The sequence below is a fragment of the Pseudochaenichthys georgianus genome, chromosome 7, assembly GCF_902827115.2.
Source record: "Pseudochaenichthys georgianus chromosome 7, fPseGeo1.2, whole genome shotgun sequence".
Lineage (NCBI taxonomy): Eukaryota > Metazoa > Chordata > Actinopteri > Perciformes > Channichthyidae > Pseudochaenichthys > Pseudochaenichthys georgianus.
In genome coordinates, this window is record NC_047509.1 from 43,787,257 (window position 1) to 43,809,940 (window position 22,684).

At 41.8% G+C, this 22,684-nt stretch overlaps 1 protein-coding gene across 1 annotated transcript in view; it reads right to left on the bottom strand.

Moving 5' to 3' along the window:
- slc12a3 (solute carrier family 12 member 3) overlaps nucleotides 1–22,684 on the bottom strand; it is a 54,179-nt gene that overhangs the window by 12,935 nt on the left and 18,560 nt on the right. Inside the window, exons 3-15 of the mRNA XM_034087937.2 lie at nucleotides 19,620–19,695; nucleotides 19,400–19,495; nucleotides 19,120–19,259; nucleotides 18,890–19,000; nucleotides 18,000–18,111; nucleotides 17,712–17,842; nucleotides 17,469–17,553; nucleotides 16,601–16,761; nucleotides 1,992–2,099; nucleotides 1,787–1,910; nucleotides 1,338–1,439; nucleotides 621–776; nucleotides 421–520 (exon numbers count right to left, since the gene is read on the bottom strand). Coding sequence (XP_033943828.1) covers nucleotides 421–520; nucleotides 621–776; nucleotides 1,338–1,439; nucleotides 1,787–1,910; nucleotides 1,992–2,099; nucleotides 16,601–16,761; nucleotides 17,469–17,553; nucleotides 17,712–17,842; nucleotides 18,000–18,111; nucleotides 18,890–19,000; nucleotides 19,120–19,259; nucleotides 19,400–19,495; nucleotides 19,620–19,695 — 1,502 coding nt within the window. The remainder of the gene's footprint in view (nucleotides 1–420; nucleotides 521–620; nucleotides 777–1,337; nucleotides 1,440–1,786; nucleotides 1,911–1,991; nucleotides 2,100–16,600; nucleotides 16,762–17,468; nucleotides 17,554–17,711; nucleotides 17,843–17,999; nucleotides 18,112–18,889; nucleotides 19,001–19,119; nucleotides 19,260–19,399; nucleotides 19,496–19,619; nucleotides 19,696–22,684) is intronic.

A 22,684-nucleotide genomic window follows, 5' to 3' on the forward strand; every position in this document is an offset into this window, starting at 1 on the left:
AAACTCCTGTACAATTGAATTGATAACATTTAGGAAGGACAAATAACGAGGATTAGTCTAGCTGCAAAGGTCAGTCTAACCATGCAAAGGCCGAGGATAACAGACATTGAAAATATGGTATCTCCATACCACCTAGCCTCATATTAAACAGGTATGGGTAAACAAAAAAATGCTAGTGTTGATCTTCTTAGCCAGTTAAATGGATGTTTGTATTGAACAGCCAGCTATTCCTCACACTATGCCGGAACTACGGTAAGCGACATCCTTGACCAAGCAATATTCTGTCGATGAACACCAGATAGTGGAACATTAACAAGTTACTTAGTTGATATTTAATCCCTACACAAATTCCAAAAAGCAACAAAATAAACATTCCTCTTCTAAATGTAGAGAAAGGAACTATAGGATCCTGTCACCGACCTGTAGTTCTTGACATGGTCCCCCACCTGGTTGAGGGCCACACACTGGGTGAGAGCCATGTTGTAGGAGCCGGCCTGCACCGAGGAGCCCCAGTTTACGGCTGCACAGAGGGGGGCAGCAGAGTGAGGGTGGAGGAGAAGAGGCAGGCTAAGGACATCTGACTGTTCATGGTGTATCCCACTCTATATGAGTGAACTTACCAGGCTTCTTGTAGAGTGTGTATCCCAAAAGGACAATGACGATGCCGAAGGCAATGAGGGCCGCCCACCAGCTGAGCAGGAACATGATGACCAGACAACACACAGAGACCAGCAGAGACAGCCACTTACTGTAGAACCTGAAGGATGGACGCCAACCTGTACACATACACATGTTGTTACACAGTGTTACTTTTGCCCCTACATTTCAGCTGCAATTCCTCTTTGTGTATTTGTTATAGTTGTATTTAATAAATAAAATCATTCATATGTGTATGTGGCATAAACAGTCATGTTATGCAGGATATGTTAGTGGTGATAATTGAATAGTGTAAAATAATAGGCTATTGTTGCATTTTCTTTGTGTCCAGGGGAAGACATTTGACATTTTAGTTAAGAGTTTAGCAAGTAATATTGTTTATTGCCAGCGTTGTTGTTTATACATTTCAAATGATTGCCAATAGGTGTCAGTATTGCTACAGTGTGTTTGCAATGAGAACGTGATATGAAGTCTGACGAGAGCAGGTAAGAAAATGAGAGTCTTTGGATGGACATTGTAGTAGTTAGCGCCATGTGGACATGCATGTGGCTTTCTGCATTGTTCAGAAAACCTTTGAGCCTGTGTGACTATCATGCTGTGCACGCTACATGTAGCTTTCTATCTTAATGTTAATCATTCACACCTTCATTCATGCATTTATCAAAGCCAATGAGTTGTACCTGGTGAGTTGGTGATGGAGGCGTGGAAGCAGCTGAAGTTAATCAGACAGTAGGAGCAGAGGTAGAAGTTGGAGATGATGGGAGCAATGGTGTTCAACTCAGCTGATGGAGAGAGACGACAGAAGGGAGTTTAAGAAAAACATGTATGAGCTGTATTACGATCCTTTTAATGCAAACCAAACATGTCCTACTGCCACTGCTATATAAAGTGTCCGAATGAAACATAAGGTGGCTTGAAAATCTGATGTCTTTGTCACCGAGGTTACTGCCCCCATCTCAACAGTGTTCTCATATGTGTAGCTGTCTTGTAACCACTTTCCCCATTTTAAATCACAGAAATGTATTCTTCTCTTTATGAAGTTTCAGGACATAACAATTTCAATTCAGACGTTATTTGTTGTAATTCCTCTGCTCGTCTATAGGGGTCGGAGGGTTCTTCAAAGCCTTACCAATAAGAATGAAGCAGGCAGCGATGATGTACGTTAGAAAGTAGCCCCGGAGCGGTTCATCATTCCTGCCATACCCTTTCCCAAAGACGCCGATAAGAGGGTACAGTTTGTCCTTACACAGACACTGCCGGAGAAATACATGTTGGTCACATCATGAAGAAAAGCTTGTTGTTAAACACAGACAGTGAGTAGGAAATATGTGTACCTGAAAGACTTTGGGAGCAGACACCAGGCAGGCCAGAGCAGAGGACAGAGTCGCTCCAAATATCCCCGCAGTGATGAGAGGGCTGAATGCCGACACCATGCTCATCGTCTGCGGGACATGGTGACCGCATGGTAATCCAACTCATTGTTTCAGGACACACTCAGTCATTTAGAATATATAATAATTCATAAATTAACTTAATCTGCTCAGAGTGTAGCTCAACCCTTTAAGAAACTATGAATTAGCCTACCATCCAAATATATGAACAGTGTCTCTGACCCTAACCACGTCTTACACCAGCCCACTCTCTTCAGTCTGCGTACAAATGACACGACTTTGCAAAGGCGTGCAATAGATACGCAGAAGTCCGATTTTGCGTGCATATGATACTCCCACGTTACGTTTGTTATGAACGTATCTTAAATGCGTTTATTTTCTACATATCTTTGCCATTTATTTAACCCTAACCATAACCCAATAAGCTGCTGTGTCGTTTATTACACCGCAAACATTACAACTGTCATTAGAACGGCGATCAAGCCTGAAGCCACGGAGCTCTTTGTTTTGCAAAATCGGACTTCTGCGTATCTATTGCACATCTTTGCAAAGTCGTGTCATTTGTACGCAGACTGTGAGGCCGGGTTGGTTAAACAGTACATATTCATTGTTGCTATTGAATTGGAGATACAGGCTTTCCCCATGTAAGGGGTAGGTTGATCCGAGTCAGGGGGTGCATTAAACCATCTGGGGGTAAATTGACCAATTTAGTTTTTCAAGTTTAATCTCGGGTTTGGCAATATTATCACATTAATTAAATAACATAGACAAAAGAAGTTGTTGCTTGAACAAGACATTCCAACCAGATGGAATTCGCCTTCCGACATGATAAAAAGCGTCTGTAGAAACCCACTGAAGGGCGTCCTCACCACACACAACTACAGCTGAAATGGTATAAATGGGTTAAAAAAAAAAACTATTGCAGGTATGTGACTGAACTTCTGGTAGGAGAAAAGTATGTTTCTTGCTCTGCTCTGCCTACTTTTTGCCATCTCTCCCGGGTGACGGAGAGCTCAGATGATGACTCCGCTACGTGCTCAAATTCAAGTCAGATCAGACCTGGAGACACGCAAGGAAAATGCCAACATTGCATATCTGAACATTGCCACCGCATTTGACCCGAGATTCAAGGACTTCAAGTGTATAGAGCTGAGAGGGATGAGGTGTGGGCCTCAGTCACCAACTTCCTCAAAGAAAGATTGTTGTTGCGACTTCCGGACAGAATGCCGCAGCCCCTCCTTAAAATTCTGTAAATTTGACTGCCTCACAACTTTAATTTATTCACATAGCCATAGTCATTTGAACTAAAAGTACTTCAGTAAATTCAGATGGCGCCAAAACCAGGTAAACAGGGGCAAAACAATGGCAAATTAAACTTTTCAAATGCCTCGAAGCAGCAAGCTAATACAAGGAGTGCAAGTTGACCGGAAAGCAGTCACGGTGCGCGTTACTGAAGCTGAGGACAACATTTCCACCAACTAGCTCAAAACACAGCCATGAAAACTACTGTAGAGGAGTTGGTGCTCGAGGTGGATGATCTGGAAAATCGCAGCCGCCGCTCCAACCTTTGTCTGGTGGGTATGCCGGAGAGAAAGGAAGGGATTGATATGTGCGCATTCTTGGAGAAGTGGATACCTGACCTTGGTGCATCAAACTTTCCAGGACCACTACTGATCGAGAGAGCGCACAGGATTGGTAAAGTCACCGAAGTTGAAGCGCAGCCACCGAAGTTGAAGCGCAGCCACCGAAGTTGAAGCGCAGCCACCGAAGTTGAAGCGCAGCCACCCGCGACCCAGGGTTGTGATAATGAAGTTCCTGAATTACACGGACAAATCTCGAGTCATGCAGGCTGCCAGAATGAAGGGACCAATACTCCTGGATAACCAAAGAGTGAGGTTTTTTCCTGACATCTCTGTGAGCTCCTCAAGTGAAGAAAGGTGTTTGACGGAGTAAAGAGAGAGCTGGCATCCCTCTCCATCTCCGACCAGAGTTACGGGATTGTTCACCCAGCTCAACTCCTAATAACACACAATAGAAAACGCCACGTTTTCGACACAGCAGCGGCGGAGGAGAAGTTTGTGTAAGAACTACGCAGTAACACTCGGGAAACTAGGAGCAAATAAGTCTGCAGTTCTAAAACCACTTTTTTGGATATCAACTGGCCTCAGCAGGTATGCTCCAGAATACACAGTATAATGCACATGAACGTGCAGTGGGGACTAACGGTAACTGTACTTTACCAACACAATGTGTACATTACTGAACTTGCTTCGGACTGTGGTATATTTTTCTGTTGGCACTTGGATAAACTAGTTTTGAAACAGGTCATGTTGTTTCGGTTGTGATAGTTTATAATGCTGATAAAGGAGGGAGGGCTTTGTTCTGGTCGTCATGTAGGCTGTTCCTCACCAGGACGATGGTGCGGGAGGACCAGCAAAGCTCCATGGTTGGGCTCTTTTTTGGGCTCCTTGGGATGTGCGTACTGTGGGGTGGGGGGGTGTATTTCAGTTGGGGAATTAGACTCAGTATGTGTTTAGTCTTCCATGTGTTCTTAACGGACGTTTTTGCCCTTTATTTTGTTTCATTTTTGCTATGTTGTGTTCTTTTAGCAGCCTACCCAATTATGTCCGGCCTGACATGACTGTTGTGATCTATTTGTATGTTATCTGAAATCAAGTTTTCCTCCTGGAATGTAAGGGGACTTTCTTACAGTGCAGACGCTTGTCTGCTTGCTCTTGCCTCTGCTTACTTTTTATGCTGATTTTCCTATTCTTATTCTCTGAAAACTTCCAGCAGTGGCTCCTGGACATTAACTTATCACTGGGACAGTTCATCTTCGTAAATAGACGGAGGGTTTCAGCCATATTTCAACATTTTTACGACGACCTCAGTCTTACAGTAGCGTGGCCTAGCAACAGCTAAAGCCTGGTAGGCTACTGCATGCTATTTAGCTTAAGCTAGTTGGTAGCAAAATGCCTCCGTTCTCTACAGATGACTTCCACAAACGTATACAGAAGATGGCTGTGTTGGAAATGAAAATGCAACGGTTGGAAGTTAATGTGGAAGTGAATGGACTATGTCGTGGGAATGACACCACTTTACCAGTGTTGCAAAATAATGGAAAAGAGTATGCTAACTCACAGCTAGTTAGCAGCTACAAGGATTCCAAGGAACAGGAGGGCTGTGTACTGGGTAATAAATCTACAAGTGGTAGTCCTCCCTGTAACTCTCTGGGTGCAAAGCCTAAGAGTAAATCATTTTCATGGGATTTGGGAGGACGGATAACAGGCAGAGCCCAGCGCTCTGAAAGCTATGATGCGACCGGCTGGCCTGCATTGTTATCACCCAGGAAGAGCGCCTCTTCAACCCCTAAACAGCCGTGGACAGCTGCTAAAGGGAGAACTAAAAACAATCCTCCTAAACCACCAAGTGGGCGAATCCAGAACAGATACGCTCCGCTGACCGAGAACCGGAGATCTCTTTCTGATGACCTGGATAACCCGTCCTCTTCACATAGCAGGGTAAGGACCAATAGCTACTCCAAAAGTAAAAGGCTAGAGGGAAAGCTAACGACTGGGCCTGCAACTCTGATTGTGGGTGACTCTGCTGTAAGAGATGTAAAAGGTCTGTGTAGTAAGAACAACACCAAAGTACTCTGTTATCCCAAGGATACGGTATCTGACTTGGCTGAGAAGATCCTGCATATTGGGGCTGAACATCCGACTGTGAAGAATGTGGTTCTGCACATTGGAACAGATGATGTTGTGAAACAAGAGTCAGAAGTGTTGAAAAAAGACTTTGAATGTCTGTTGGAAACTGTCAGCTCTCTCAATGCAGAGGTGTTCATCAGTGGGCCTCTACCGCCAGTCAGAAGAGGAGTGGAGAGATTCAGCAGACTGTTTGCACTGAACACCTGGCTTTCAACTGCCTGTACCGACCATTCTGTCCATTTTATTGACAATTTTAACTTTTTCTGGGACCGCAGACATCTTTTTAAGGCAAATGGAGTTTTCCTGAACAAGTCAGGAGTAAAATAGTTTATCTCCAACATATTCAACTGCCTGCGTCATCAATCTGTTCCCTCTGCCAAGGACAAGCGGCAAGAGGAATCAAAACAGGAGAAAGACACAACACATCGCTCAGAAAACCCTGAAGAAGTATCACTGCACCCGCCTGAGGAATGTTCTGATTATGGGAGACCTATGACACAAATGGAGGAGTCTCCACCGCCCTTCACCCCCCCTATCAACGCCTTTGAGGATACTCTTCATTCATCCCCCAGGTCTCTCTACTCTTCGCCCACCCCCCTGGAGTTCGATGACCGCATGAAGGCAACACGCAGGGTTGGCAGCATGTCCTTTACCCCCGCCCCTCAATGACGCCCACCAAAATCACTGAAGCAGAGATGCGCACCATCTCCCCCGGCTTCATCACCATGCCTACCACAATCATCCAAACCAAAACAATACAAGGAAGATGGAAGCAGATTTCCAAACCCCCCTTTCTACAGTGTAGCCCTCACCCTGCCCTGCTATGATGAGAGGAGCAGGGTGGTGGGTCCTGCCTCCCCTTCAAAGCCTGATAGGGATGTGTGTGTACAAAATGCTGCAAACTGATATGTGCTGGGTCCAGGCTCAAGGGCGTATGGCACTCTCAACTCTTTCCAGGACATGCCGGGGCCCTGCCTGCCTGTAGCTTTGCTGATATCTGTGTTGATAGGTAATAGATTAAGAGCGGTGAATCATCTTAGATACAGGAAGCGCTCAAACGTTTGTGTGAGTTTATCTAATTTAGCAGTGATTCCATGTCAGCCACAGCTTGTTACAAAAAATCTTACTGATAGTGTATTTAACGAACTTAAACTAGCTTTATTAAATGTCAGGTCTTTGGCAGGAAAAACATTTGTAATCAATGATTTTATCACTGAGCACAATCTGGATTTTATGTTTTTAACAGAAACTTGGATTGAACAAAATAACAGTGCAGCTGTTCTTATCGAATCAACACCTCCCAACTTTAGTTTTATGAGTCAGGAAAGAATGCATAAGAAAGGGGGTGGAGTTGCTATTCTGTTCAATGATTCCCTTCAATGCAGGAAGACATCATATGGGAACTTTGCTTCTTTTGAATATGTGGCCCTTCAGCTGAAATGCTCCTCTCGAGCTCTGTTCCTAAATATCTATAGACCACCCAAATACTCTAAGTGTGTATTGACTTTGACCGTCTAGTCATTGTTGGTGATTTTAACATCCATGTTGACAACCCCCAGGACAGAGGGGCTAAAGAACTGTTTTGTGTTCTTGATAGCTATGGACTGACTCAGCATGTGACGGAGCCCACGCACAATAAGGGGCACACTCTGGACTTAATTATCTCAAAGGGTCTGAATATCTCTAAGGTTGTGGTGACTGATGTTGCACTCTCTGACCATTCCTGTGTTTTCTTTGAGAGCTCTATTTCTGTTCACAAACATGTTCAAAAAGAGGTAACCACAAAGCGATGTTTAACTGAAAATACTAGGGAAATGTTTACTCAGAATTTTTCTTCCACACTTGCCCCTGCTAACATCTCAGTAAATGAGCTAGTAGATCATTTTAATTCAAAAATTAAAAATGTTATAGATGCCATTGCTCCAATTAAGGTAAAGGAAGTGTCTGGCAAGAACATATCTTCATGGAGAAAGGCCATGACCGTGAAAACAGAAAAAAGAGAATGTCGAAAAGCTGAACGCAGGTGGCGAAAAACAAATCTCCAGGTTCACTTTGAAATCTATAAAGAGAGACTTGGCCTTTATAATTTGGAATTGAAAAACGCACGACAATCGTTCTTCTCTGACATCATTACCAAAAACAAAAACAACGCACGTGCCTTGTTTGCTACCGTCGACAGACTAACTAACCCCCTAGTGTCAGTAGTCTCTGAATTTCTATCCACCAGGGCGTGCAATGATTTTGCCTCCTTTTTCACTGACAACATTCAGAAAATCAGACAAGCAGTCAGTGCCTCTGCATCAGGAACAGCAAATGTGTTGTCTTTGTGTCCAACTAACATCAATTCAGACACCATGACACAATTCCATCAGATTAATGATAAAAACCTAGAGGACATTATACAACTTCTGAAGTCCTCCTCCTGCTGCCTTGATATTATTCCAACAGGATTTTTCAAAGATGTTTTGCCTTGCATGGCCTCAGAACTACTTCATATAGTAAACACATCTCTTCACTCAGGTATTTTCCCACAGGCCCTGAAAACTGCAGTCATTAAACCGCTCTTAAAAAAGAATAATCTAGATGCTTCAGTAATGAACAATTACAGGCCCATATCAAACCTCCCATTTCTAGGTAAAATCATTGAAAAGGTTGTTTTTCAACAGTTGAGTAATTTCTTGCATTTAAATAACTGTTTCGATGTGTTCCAGTCAGGCTTTCGTCCAAACCACGGCACTGAGACTGCTCTTGTAAAGGTCTTTAATGACATCCACTTAAACACAGACAGTGGCAGAACTTCAGTGTTAGTATTATTAGATCTCAGTGCTGCGTTTGACACTGTTGACCACAGCATATTACTAGACCGACTGGAAAACTGGGTGGGACTTTCGGAAACAGCTCTAAATTGGTTTGAATCCTACTTAAAGGACAGAAACAACTTTGTTTCTAGAGGTAAATACACATCTGAGTTGACAAATATGACATGTGGGGTACCTCAAGGCTCCATCTTGAGGCCTCTTCTCTTTAACGTCTACATGCTACCACTGGCTCAGATAATGAAGAACAACAAAATAAGTTACCATAGCAATGCGGATGACACACAAATGTACATAACAATTTCACCAGGAGACTATGCTCCAATTCAAACACTGAGTAAGTGTATTGAACAAATCAATGACTGGATGTGTCAGAACTTTCTCCAATTAAACAAAGATAAAACTGAGGTAATGGTTTTTGGAGCCAAGGCAGAACGTATAAAAGTTAGCGCTGAGCTTCAGCCTGCAATGTTCAAAACAACAGATAAAGCCAGAAATCTAGGTGTAGTCATGGACTCTGACCTGAGTTTCAACAGTCACATTAAAACAGTTACTAAATCAGCCTATCACCTAAAGAACACATCTAGGATTAAAAGACTAATGTCACAGCAGGATTTGGAAAAACTTGTCCATGCTTTTATCTTCAGTAGACTGGACGACTGTAATGGTGTCTTCACAGGTCTCACTAAAACATCTATTAGAAAGCTGCAGCTGATTCAGAACGCTGCTGCTCGAGTCCTCACTAACACTAAGAAAGTGGATCACATCACTCCTGTTCTGAAGTCTTTACACTGGCTTCCTGTGTGTCAAAGAATAGATTTCAAAATACTGCTGCTGGTTTATAAAGCACTGAATGGTTTAGGCCCAAAATACATTTCTGACCTCCTGCTAAACTATGAACCATCCAGATCTCTCAGGTCTTCAGGGACTGGTCAGCTTTCTGTCCCCAGAGTCAGAACTAAACCTGGAGAAGCAGCGTGCAGTTATTATGCTCCAAATATCTGGAACAAACTCCCAGAAACCTGCAGGTCCGCTGCAACTCTGACTACTTTTAAATCCAGGCTGAAGACTTTTCTTTTTGTCGCTGCTTTTAATTGAACTATTCACATCTTAAACTGCACTGTAACTTTTATCCATGTATTTTTTCTTTTAATGTTTATTTTATTAGCTTTTAGTTTTAATGACTGATTTTAAATGCCATTTTCTTAATGTCTTTCATTTTTTGTAAAGCACTTTGAATTGCCTTGTGTTGAAAAGTGCTATATAAATAAACTTGCCTTGCCTTGCCTTAACAAACTTGTCAAACTAAAGCAAGTCATGAGCCCAAATCGGCAATCAAAAGCCCAAATCGTTTTTCTCCAGGAGACGCATCTGACTGCTGTAGATGTGGTGAGGGTAAAGAGCAGATGGTCCTGTCAGGTGTTTTCAGCATCTCTTAGTAAACACCCTGATCAGCTAACATTTTCTTGCTGTTCCAGTACCTATCAGACTTTCTCTAGAATCGATTATTATTTAATGTCATCTGATTTAATCTCCAAAATTGAAAGTTGCTGGTATGATAGCATAATAATCTCGGACCATGTTTCCATTTAATTTCTCTTCAGATTCGCAAATCTTGTACCCCATTTTCCAAGGTGGAGTCTACAAACAACTTGGCTTAGAGATCCCATATGTATACGTTTTATTGGAGAACAAATCTACTGATCAGACTTCTGCAAGTGTGAGATGGGAAGCATTTAAAGCATTTCTAAGCATTTCTAAGTTCTAGTTTTAAAAATACATCTCACAAACAGGAAATCGAATAACTCGGAAAATCCATTAAAGAACTTGAGACCCATATTTTCCAAAATCCCTGCCATCAGCTTAATACAGAGCTTCACAAAATGAGAGCCAAATATAATGTTTTGTCTGCAAACAAAGCAACTTATAGTTTGATGAAATTAAGGCAGTCTTACTTTGAACAATGTGAGAAGGCTGGTAAACTATTAGCATGGCGTATTAAACAATTGCAATCAGAGAAAGCGATAAACTCAATTGAGACAAATAAAGGGGCAGTTACATCTGACCCAAAATAAATCAATGATACTTTTCAGGACTTCTACCAAGACTTATATAGTTCTGAACGATCAGATTCAGCCCCAAATACTCAAAGGAACTGTCTTGATTCACTAGACTTTATGCCGCTAAATAGCGAATCCATGGGCTTGTTGGAACTTAACCTTGGGGTTGAAGAATTATCTGAAGCTATAGCCAGCTTAAAAGGAGGGAAAACACCTGGATCCGATGTTCTGCTCCAGTCTAAATCAAAAACTGCCTGCTTTACTTGATCTGATTAGTACTTTTGGCATCTTTTCAGGCTACAAAATAAATAACAACAAATCTATAATAATGTTTTTGTCAGAAAACGAGAGGCTCAGTCCTCCAGTTTGTATCCACTTGTGGGATTAAAACCAGGATTTACCTATTTGGGTGTCAAAATCACCCCAATTATTAACGAAATTATCCCAGCTAATTGAGGTGGACTACAATTACCGAATCTCACCTGGAATTATTGGGCGGCTCAAATTAGGGCGGGACTGTTTTGTTTTATGAAGGACAACCCTCCTGCATGGGTCACAATGGAATCACTGTCACTTGCTGTCCCCATACACCAGGGGTGGGGAACCTCCGGCCCCTGGGCTGTATACGGCCCGCGAGACCATTTGGTACGGCCCTCGAGGTAATTTATAAACACACGCAAAAAAGAAAAAAATTAAAGAAATCTAGACCGCAAAAAAATTAAACAAGCGAGTGTCTGTTTTTCCTGGCCAAGGTCAGGGTCCTCGAACACAACACAAGCCTAACGTGCCATCACGTGATATACGTCTCCTCTGACAGGGGTGCAGTTATGCCGGAGAGCACCAGAACGTCGCTCCGGCACTTCCAAAAATTGCAGTACCCATAAGGAGCTGTACACACGACGCAGTTTTTGCGTGGCTGTGTCTTTAGTTGAAAGCCCAGTGGCGATCTGCTCATCTGTCATACTGATCAGACTAGGGATCGTCCGATATGGCTTTTTCAAGGCCAATACCGATTATTAGTAATCAAGGAGACCGATAACCAATATTTGGAACCGATATACATTTGCAGTACAATCAGAAAATCTTGGTGTCAAAATGTAGAATAACACAACTTATTTGAAATGCCTTTTTATGTTTAATGAACTTTTCAACATCTTAAAACTGGTTTCCTCTCTGTGACCCTGAGTAAAGTAAATGAAGTAAAAATAAAATACAAACTACTAAAACTTGTTCTGAACTTCTGATATTTGAGTCTCACTCATTTAGTAGTCCCAATTCAGCAGCACCAGCTTGTGGTGCAGAAAGCAGAGTTGCTGCGAGGCTCCACTAGCAGCCTTCACAGTCCCAGTCGTCGCAGCGCGTCACAGTTTCTCCGCTGCGAGACGCTACCCGCGTATCTTGCAGGCCTGGAAATTGGACTTACAACTAATTATAACACAGGAGGTCAAAGGCTTGCTCCTTGGTTCAAACTCAAACAACGAACACACACTCCAAATTACTAAAGTATAAATGGCTAACCAGACAGTACATTACTCCGGCTAGGTTGCACCACTTTAATCCTATTATTCCTGATAGATGCTTTAAATGTAACAACGTGAATGGGTCGCTCTTTCATTGTATGTGGGAGTGCCCACAAATAATCTCCTTTTGGAAAAGGGTGTTAGAGCTGATCAGGGTGGTTATTGGTAAAGAGGTACCTCTTGATCCTAAATTGTGTATCCTGAATATATACCCTCATGACTTTGTAACTTCCAAGAATGTAAGATTTCTGTTCAATGCTTGCTTTTTGGAGGCTAAACGGTGCATAGCTCGCACATGGAAGGAACCATCAACCTGTGGACTTTCTCAATGGCTGAAGGGGATGACTTTCTACCTTGCTCTTGAAAGGATAGGTTTTTTCCTTAAAACAAACTGGATAGGTTTTGGGAAATCTGGAAAACCTTTTACGACTTCCTGGAGCATAATGGTCTACAACATGATTGGGAGAATGAAGACACTTGAATATTATTTGGGCTGTGTTTTTATTTTATTTTATTCTTTCTTTATGTTTCTGTCTTGTTAAGACTTTTCTGTCTTGTTAAGACTTTACATACTATCAGCAAAACTGCTGATAGTATGTAAAGTATGTCTTGTTTATTAAGTGTCATTTCTATACATAAAAACTAATAAAGAGATGTTGGGGAAAAAAAGAGAAAAGAGTGTTGTTGCAGAGAAAACTGTGGAAGCAACAACATCTGAGCCACAAAAGAAGAAGTTAGCTCTATTGGCTGCTTCATCAGAGTCTGATTCTGAACAAGAGGAATACTCAGTTGAGAACAGTGTGCGTCGATACCGAGCGCAGTGCGGCATCAGTACAGAGGCCTGTCCGTTAGAGTGGTGGTCCCAACATACAGACTGGCCTCCATTGCACAGAAGTACTTGGCCACCTGCAACATCCCAACCCTGTGAAAGGTTGTTTTCTCTTGCTGGGTATATTGTACAGAAGAAGAGTTTCTTCATCATCTGAAAATATAAATGACATTGTGTGTCTTCGCAACTGGCTTGGTGCGGGGGGTAAGAAAGTGTAAAGTTGCTGGAATGGATAATTGCAGTTCATTTTGTCATTGTGTAACTACTCAGCCTGCATCTCTGAAATAGTTATTCTTGTTTTTTGTACTGAAGTCTCCAAAGGAAATCCAGTACAGACTTGGACTTCACAGACTAAAAAGTCCCATGCACAGTAAATCCCAGCTGTGTACTTTTTTTTCAGCTCACCTGTTAAGAGCCTCCTCTGTCCTCCACTTGTTAACTGTATTAATGGAACCTGTTTGAACTCGTTATCAGTATAAAAGACACCTGTCCACAACCTCAAACAGTCACACTCCAAACTCCACTATGGCCAAGACCAAAGAGCTGTCAAAGGACACCAGAAACAAAATAGACCTGCACCAGGCTGGAAAGACTGCATCTGCAATAGGTAAGCAGCTTGGTGTGAAGAAATCAACTATGGGAGCAATTATTAGAAAAATGGAAGACATAAAAAAAAAAATATTGTATATTATCGGGTTTATCGGAATGGAAGACATACCCCAGATCGGGGGATAATCTCCCCCGATCTGGGGCTCCACGCAAGATCTCACCCCGTGGGGTCAAAATGATCACAAGAACGGTGAGCAAAAATCCCAGAACCACATGGGGGGACCTAGTCCATGACCTGCAGAGAGCTGGGACCAAAGTAACAAAGGCTACCATCAGTAACACACTACGCCACCAGGGACTCAAATCCTGCAGTACCAGACGTGTCCCCCTGCTTAAGCCAGTACATGTCCAGGCCCGTCTGAAGTTTGCTAGAGAGCATTTAGATGATCCAGAAGAGGATTGGGAGAATGTCATATGGTCAGATGAAACCAAAATAGAACTTTTTGGTAAAAACTCAACTAGACGTGTTTGGAGGAGAAAGAATGCTGAGTTGCATCCAAAGAACCCCATACCTACTGTGAAACATGGGGGTGGAAACATCATGCTTTGGGGCTGTTTTTCTGCAAAGGGACCAGGACGACTGATCCGTGTAAAGGAAAGAATGAATGGGGCCATGTATCGTGAGATTTTGAGTGACAACCTCCTTCCATCAGCAAGGGCATTGAAGATGAAACGTGGCTGGGTCTTTCAGCATGACAATGATCCCAAACACACCGCCCGGGCAACGACGGAGTGGCTTCGTAAGAAGCATTTCAAGGTCCTGGAGTGGCCTAGCCAGTCTCCAGATCTCAACCCCATAGAAAATCTTTGGAGGGAGTTGAAAGTCTGTGTTGCCCAGCGACAGCCCCAAAACATCACTGCTCTAGAGGAGATCTGCATGGAGGAATGGGCCAAAATACCAGCAACAGTGTGTGAAAACCTTGTGAAGACTTACAGAAAACGTTTGCTCTCTGTCATTGCCAACAAAGGGTATATAACAAAGTATTGAGATGAACTTTTGTTATTGACCAAATACTTATTTTCCACCATAATTTGCAAATAAATTCTTTAAAACTCAGACAATGTGATTTTCTGGATTTTTTTTTTCTCATTTTGACTCTCACAGTTGAGGTATACCCAGGATGAAAATTACAGGCCTCTCTCATATTTTTAAGTGGGAGAACTTGCACAATTGGTGGCTGACTAAATACTTTTTTGCCCCACTGTATATACTGAATTGTCTCATGCTTGTCTTGTCTTATCTTGTTTTTTGTGTGTTTGTACGGCAACCTTGAGAGCCTTGAAAGGCGCCTATATAAAATAAATGCATTATTATTATTATTATTATTATTATTATTATTATTATTATTATTATGCCACTCTTTGATATAAGAAAAATGTTTCTGCTTACCTGTTCAGAATAAGAAAGAAAACTGAAATGTTAACTTGCTGTCTCTCAGCCTGTTATATTGTTATGATCATGGCTCTGGAATCTGAGGTTCACTTCTATAACAAACCAGATAACACGTTAATGCCCTGGCAGTGGCAAATAGCTAAGTTAAAAAAAATTATCCTTTTTCTGCCACTACCTGCTTTAGTGTCTGCAATTTAGTGACACCTGTTTCCTCAACATTATAAATCATTAGTGGTGCACGATAATTATCGGTCCGATATTAGGAATTATGATGTCATCCCGATAAACCCGATAATATACAATATATTTTTTGGGTAAAAAAAAGAAAAAAATACTGCTGTGTGGGTGGATTGGGATGAGGGGCGCTTGTTTTTCCCTCGGCTCCTCCCGTTTTGCTAGTACTGTGGTATTAGTGGTTTAGGAAGAATCCAGCGCTCCCTAACTCGTGCCTGGCTGTAACGTAAATGGCGTGCAGCCGTGAAGCCAGGACAGTAAACAAACATGTCGTCGGTAGTATGGGACTATTTCAAAGTTTCAGAGTTAGATAGTTTGCTTGCGACGAGCTATAATACTGCCAACCTGATCAGTCACCTGAAACATCGCCATCGCTACGATGGTGTGTTATAAGCGTACAAAGACGCCTGCGCTGCTAAACTAGCGGCGAATCCAAAGCCAGCTACAAAGGCACCGGGGCTTTTACCTATCGACGAGGCTTTTGAAAAAGGCAAGAAGTTTGCCAGAGACGACCTCAGGGTTAGTTTTGTTCATAGTAGTAATGCTCATGTCATTTGCTCACAACTAGTCTTTTTTTTACCACCAGGTGTGCAAAAACTACAGGCAGGCTACATTTAATATATATATATATTATATTATTATCGGTTATCGGTATCGGTCTTGAGAAGCAGGAAGTTATCGGTATCGGTTTCAAAAAAACCAATATCGTGCATCCCTATAAATCATGTTTCAGGGAATTAATGCCAGTAAAACAAACCTGACCTACTGAATCATGTGATCTCTTGGAGACCCTACCTGCTAAACCCTCTCCAGCTGTTTGGTACAGGAATGTTGTTTCTGTCAGTAATTCAAAGCCAGTTCACAGCATTTCTTTGGAGTAAGGCCATGGAACTGGTCAACAGTTTTCACATCTGGTCTGAGGCCCCTTCTCTGTCCTGTGTGAAGACCCTCTCTCCTCTGCTGTTCCTCTGTACCTCCTGTTTTCACTTCCTTTCCTCCTTCCTTTTTATGTCTCTACGCAGGGTTGACAAGCCAATATTAATAACAATAACAATTGTGCACAGTTCCCTACATAAAGGGGGGTGGGTCAACTTACCAACTGGCTCATCTTACCCCACTTTCTCCTAACTTATTGTATCGCATCATATCCTATCGAATCATAACATATCTCATCACATCGTAACGTGGCATATGGCATTGTATCGCATTGTATTGTAGGGTAATGTATCATATTGTGTCGTATCGTATAGGAAAGAAAAGTCAAATAAATGTGTGTGAACTGGCCGATTTATCTTTTAGCAACTTTTTTTTATTAATGTTTGGGTGTTTCTGCAGGACCTAGTGAAGAGTAAAGATGTCTTGTTAATGAACTGGTTCTGACCTGATAGTAGTTATTGATACCGTAGGTGCATGTGTTATTCTTGATACACTCTGTGAAGTCCCATCCATACTGACAAGCTAAACCAACACAAGCCTCACTGGGGGGGGACAGGGACAGGGTGTCGTTCAACAGGCCGGACGCGTCCCGCACCACACAGGATCCTGGGGGAAGAATTACATGAAAAGCTATTTGAAGTCCTGAACAAAATTATTTTATTCATATTGTCTGTATGGGATGTTCAGGATATGAGATTATTCAACTTTTGTCATTATACTTGCAGACGAAGAACATGAATACAATGTGGGAAAGATAGTATTTTCAACCTGCTAGGAAAACAAAACAATACATGTAAGAGCTGTAAGTCTGTTATGGCGCATTTCCACTACAGCGCGGTTTAAACGTGCCGTACCGTGCCCGGCCCGTTTTTCCACTAGGTGTAGTTCCGGCTAGCGGGTACTTTTTCACAGTTTTTCTGGCTCTCCAAAATCGAGGTTCTTTCGACCGTCCACACTCACAACAACGGCCTGTACAGATATAAATAAACCAGCGACTGTATTCGCCATGACACAGACAGTCTGTGGTTTGTACTTGTTTAACTTTAGTCTAGTTTCTGAACAGATATGAGGAGCTGTGAGCTCTGTGTGCTAACAGCTAACGACTGATGTTGGTTTTGTGTTTCGCATTGAAGATGATGTCACGGCTCCGCCTACACTGCGTTACTATAGTTACTACCCCAGTTCCTAAACTGTAATGGAAACGCAGCATAAAGTGAGCCTAACAAGGCCTAACAAGGCCTAGCCATACTGTACTAAGCCGAGCGAGGCCCTGCAGTGGAAAAGCGCCATAAGTGAGTTTGAAGATAAAGTACCGATTGTTGCAGAGATGAAGAGGTAAGATATGGTGGTCCAGAATATTGCTGTCAGTGTTCCTTTGGGAATTGCCTCTGTTGGATTCTGGGAAGGCCAGAACAAATAACAAGTACATACGTTTGAAATTGCCACACACGTATTAAGAGTTGTCTCTATATACATACAGAAACAGGTTAATGTGTGAGGCAAGCAGTCAGATTTATATACCACTGAAAACAACAGACAGAAACAAAGGTACATACCTTCAGATCTCCAGAAATGTTAGCGCCTGCCAGGATGCCAGTGGCAGAGGGGAAGAAAATGGAGAACATGCCGAAGAAGCTGCTCTCTGGTCCCTGCCACCTGGGCACAAAGTTTTCGACAAAGATATCCGCTGTAGAGAGGACATTTTCCGTTTACTGCACAGCTGACAGTGAGACACTGATGATTGGTTATCCTTGCACTGTGTAAAAACAACCATGCACAACCTACTTCACTCCTACTACTATATTAAAACAGTAAACTGAGAACAGTCATACAACAACAGTCACCTTTGTAGCTGAAGAAACCCTTAGCTTGTTTTTCTGGTGTAGCAGGGATAATCGTTCCAACAATGTAATCTGCCAATGACACCATGATGACTAGGAAGAATAGAACCTGGGCCTATGGAAGGCAGAATAAACAGTAAACACATGGACACAGACAAACATGCCAGAACGGGCTAATGTCACTTACTATACCATTACATCAACTTTTTTTTTTGTCATGCTAACTACTTAGCATGCTTAATACAAACACAATGAACTTTGAGGTTGCTCACTGCCTTTATGCTAACTTAAACTTATTGACTGGCTGCTCTATATGCCAATAAATTAGATCGGTTTCAATAGTTTCATCTAACCCTTTGTGAGAAATAGAATGGTATGAGAATTAAATCAGTCACTTCTCTAGCATTAAAGGTCACCTATTATGCAAGATGGCGAGCAGGATCTCTACAGGAGAGTAAAGTTGTTATATCTATGTAAAGCTATGTGCTGTATCAGAAACAATGTGCGATGTGTTTTGGAAGTAATATGGTCTGTGTTTACATTAGCAAGCATCGCCAACACTCAGAGCTAATCATGGCAGCGTTTAGCTGAGTATCTGCTGGTAGACAGTCTTCTCTTCACAGAGCTCACTGCTTGCATGCGGACGCTCCAAAGGGGCGTGGCTGGATTGGACCCTCTGGCGGGCCAGTTTGTCCCGTGGGCCATATGTTTGATACCCCTGGCTTAAATGTTCACTTATCTTTTCACCTAGGCAGTTGTGCTTTCGTAGGCACCACTATAGTGAACATTAAAGTGTGGGAGTTGTTTGTTTTGACTATATTCTAAAAAACCAGCCTATTGTTGTTGACCATAATAGCAGTTTACCATGTTGTCATATCGTTTGTTGAACTAACCTTTGACTCCCACGCCATGCCAGCCATTGAGAGACCCAGTAGTAATGTGACAGTAACGATGCCGATGATACGGATGTCATTGGTTCGGTCCACCATGACAGCTCCATGTTCCTGAGGAGGACAGTACGTAAAACTATGTGTGTTTAAACAGAAGGACAAAGTGTGTGAACTGTACAGAATCATTGTAAGCTTTGCTCCACATACATGTTCCCGCACAGCAATCTACTTACACTCATGAGGTCTCTTACAGTCTCTGCAAAGCCCACAGTGTGCATGGCCACAGCTACAGCATTTGCAAATGCAAAGATCAGACCGATGGACCCCCCCAGCTCTGGACCAAGGCTGCGACTGATCAGGAAGTAGGTCCCACCTGAAGACAGGAGAAACATGTTGTGGGAAATTTGGTCATCAATCACTGTCAATAATGTGTAAAAAGGTCCATATATTCTTATGATATTTTTTAACAGGTAAACTACAAAGTTGGCTGCATGTTAAACTGAGCACACAGACCTCCTTTGACCTTGCCATTGGTAGCGATGGCAGAGGTTGAGAGGCCGGTGATCCCAGTGATGAAGGAGGAGAGGAGGATGATCACCCAGGTCAGACCTGACAGAGACACAGACGGAGATAAATCATGTGTGAGATAGACTGAAGCTTTCACAGTCAATAACTGTTTTAGGTTCAATTACATCTACAATTGATAAAGCAAATAAACATGTTGTGGACGTACCAATACCAGCCTGAGCAGTGATCCAAGTCAGCCTCAAGTACAGGATCACCCCCCAGATGTTCAACATGCAGCGGACCTGAACATGGGCACAGAGTTACTGACACCAGAAGACACGACTACTGCAATGGTGTCTTCACAGGTCTCACTAAAAAATATATTAGAAAGCTGCAGCTGATTCAGAACGCCGCTGCTGGAGTCCTCACTAACACTAAGAAAGTGGATCACATCACTCCTGTTCTGAAGTCTTTACACTGGCTTCCTGTGTGTCAAAGAATAGATTTCAAAATACTGCTGCTGGTTTATAAAGCACTGAATGGTTTAGGCCCAAAATACATTTCTGATCTCCTGCTAAATTATGAACCACCCCAACACATTATCATTCCCAACGCGGCCTATGTTGACGTTATGTCAGGGTCCCTGTCGTCACTTTCCAACACAAGGGGGGGGCCTTTAGCGTCGAACTTTCGGGGATGTCCATAGACTTCTATAGAGCTCCCTGAACGTATGTAGTAGACGAGTTGAGATCGCAGAGAAATGCTCTCCGCAGATCCATTCTCACAGCGTTTATCAACCTTTTTCTTACTCAATATCAAGCCACACTTGATTTTTTTACTTCTTTATTTTAATTGAATAAAGTAAGACTTTTGTTGCCGTCAGTTATGGGGAGAGTAGGGGCTCAGAATATTGAAATCTGTATTGTTTCATCGTTTTTTCCTTCTAATTTTGTATTATTTTCTAAACCACACATTGTTATTTACTCAACAATAAGACACAATTATCCTTGTGTTTATTTATTTGTTTGATTGTATAATGTCAGACTTTTGGAGTTTGTCAGGACCGAGGGTCGGAGCAGCTCATAGTAGTTGCTTGAGAGAATTTTACACCCGGAAGTAAGTATTCTCTTGGCTTTGCTTGAAAAAACCTACAAACCCTGTGATAGTCCTCAAGCTCTGTGATTGGATGTTTGAGTGTGCGCCGAGGGTTACGCTGAGCGTCAAACAGCACTTTGAAATGGGATGGAACCACGGCAGACTGTCCAAAACTGGATTTTAACGGGTCCACCCCCCCCCCCCCCTTGATAAGCCTGAAACATGCACTTGTCAAGGTTCAGAGGCACATTTTGCAAATATGGCAGTAGCCATCGATCAGCTTAAGATAAGATATATGCTACTTTATTGATCCCAACTTGGAAACATTTGCGTTACATCAGCATGTGTAACAGTAAATCATTTAGTATAATCACACAAATTCTGTGTTTTATATTTAATAATTCTGTGTTCTTTATTTATTGAATATTCAATACTTGACAAGGTTGGAGATGAAAAAGATTGGAGATGAAGAACTTGGGTCGCAGGTTCCTCAACAGTGCATTACAAGATGTATGTGTATACCTCCACCATTAAACTCTATTCTGCACATTTCTTATACTATCTACATACATCTTATAAGAGTATAATATGTATAATATCAGTTAAAATAAGTGCTTCAACATAGTTAACATTGCAGGAAAGTTGATTGTCAAGTTCCAAAACAAACCATGCAATATATTAGACGTTAAGTATTTTGTCAGGCTTAATATTTATCTGTAGATAGATACCCCCAAAGCTTTTTTCTTATTCAAAAGAAGACCTTAACCTAAAGTATTCTTTAATGTTTGAATAAAGCCTTATTAGTTTGTCTGTTTTGCACATCCTCCTATAAGGCAATACACTGTTTTATTGTAGAGATCACTACAGCTTCTTGATATTTTCATCTATATTTCTATCATTGACCATCTACTTTCCCCTTATTTTGTATGTACTCTTAATATGTTTATGTTTTCATCAAATATAACATATCAACACAAAAATTCAATAACGTGCTTTAACCACTAGGCGGGTTAAAAAAACTGTCAAGTTTACATATTGTTTTTATATTTGTAACACCAAATCGACAGAAAAGATGGTCTTAACATGACCCAGTGGTTTAGTTAATAAAATATATATTATCAAACATAATATTAAAATGAACTCTTATTTTGAAAATACAGCTTTCTGTGTTCGAATGAGCTGCTCCGACTGTCGGTCCTGAAGGACTCCAAAAGTGTGACATTATACAATCAAACAAATAAATAAACACAAGGATAATTATGTCTTATTGTTGAGTAAATAACAATGTGTGGTTTAGAAGAGAATACAAATTTAAAAGGAAAAAACTATTTAACAATACAGATTTCAGTATTCTGAGCCCCTACTCTCCCCTTAACTGATAGCAACAAAAGTCAGACATTATACAAAATAAAGAAGTAAAAACAATAAGTGTGGCTTGATATTGAGTTAGAAAAAGGTTGATAAACGCTGTGAGAATGGATCTGAAGAGAGCATTTCTCCGCAATCCCAACTCGTCTATTACCAACGTTCAGGGAGCTCTATGCAAGTCAATGGGACGCCCTGATAGTTGAATATCGACGCTAAAGGGCCCCCACTGCATTTGCTAGTGACGCCAAGGGATCTTGACATAACGTCAACATAGGCCGAGTTGGGAGTGAGAATGTGTTGACCACCCAGAACTCTCAGGTCTTCTAGGTCTGCTTTCTGTCCCCAGAGTCAGAACTAAACATGGTAAAGTATATTTTGGTCATTGGATTTTCTTTTCACAAAAGGATATTCAAAAACAAAAAACGAGTGGATATTTAATTTTCGTTTGGAAATTGAAAAAATAAAATTTAAATTAAAGGTGTTTTTCGTTATCATGGTCAAAAAGGGATTTACTAAACTTAAAAAACGGGATGATTTTCATTGTCTACTTCTCAAAACGAAAAATTCTCTGGGGTTACGTAATGTAACCCAGCTTCTATGAGTATAGGCGCAGCCCTCTAAGGCTATCGCTATTGGGTAATCCCCACTGCACGTGTGCAGCACTGACAGACTTATTCCACGCCCACCTATGACGTGGGCCCCACCTCCAGGCTCACTTCCATATAAATAGGAAGTAGGCCCTACAATCCACTCCAACAGCTTTTCTTCAGCTATTCGCGGAGCCAGTGGGGCCCGAACCTTAGAGGGCTGCGCCTATACTCATAGTAG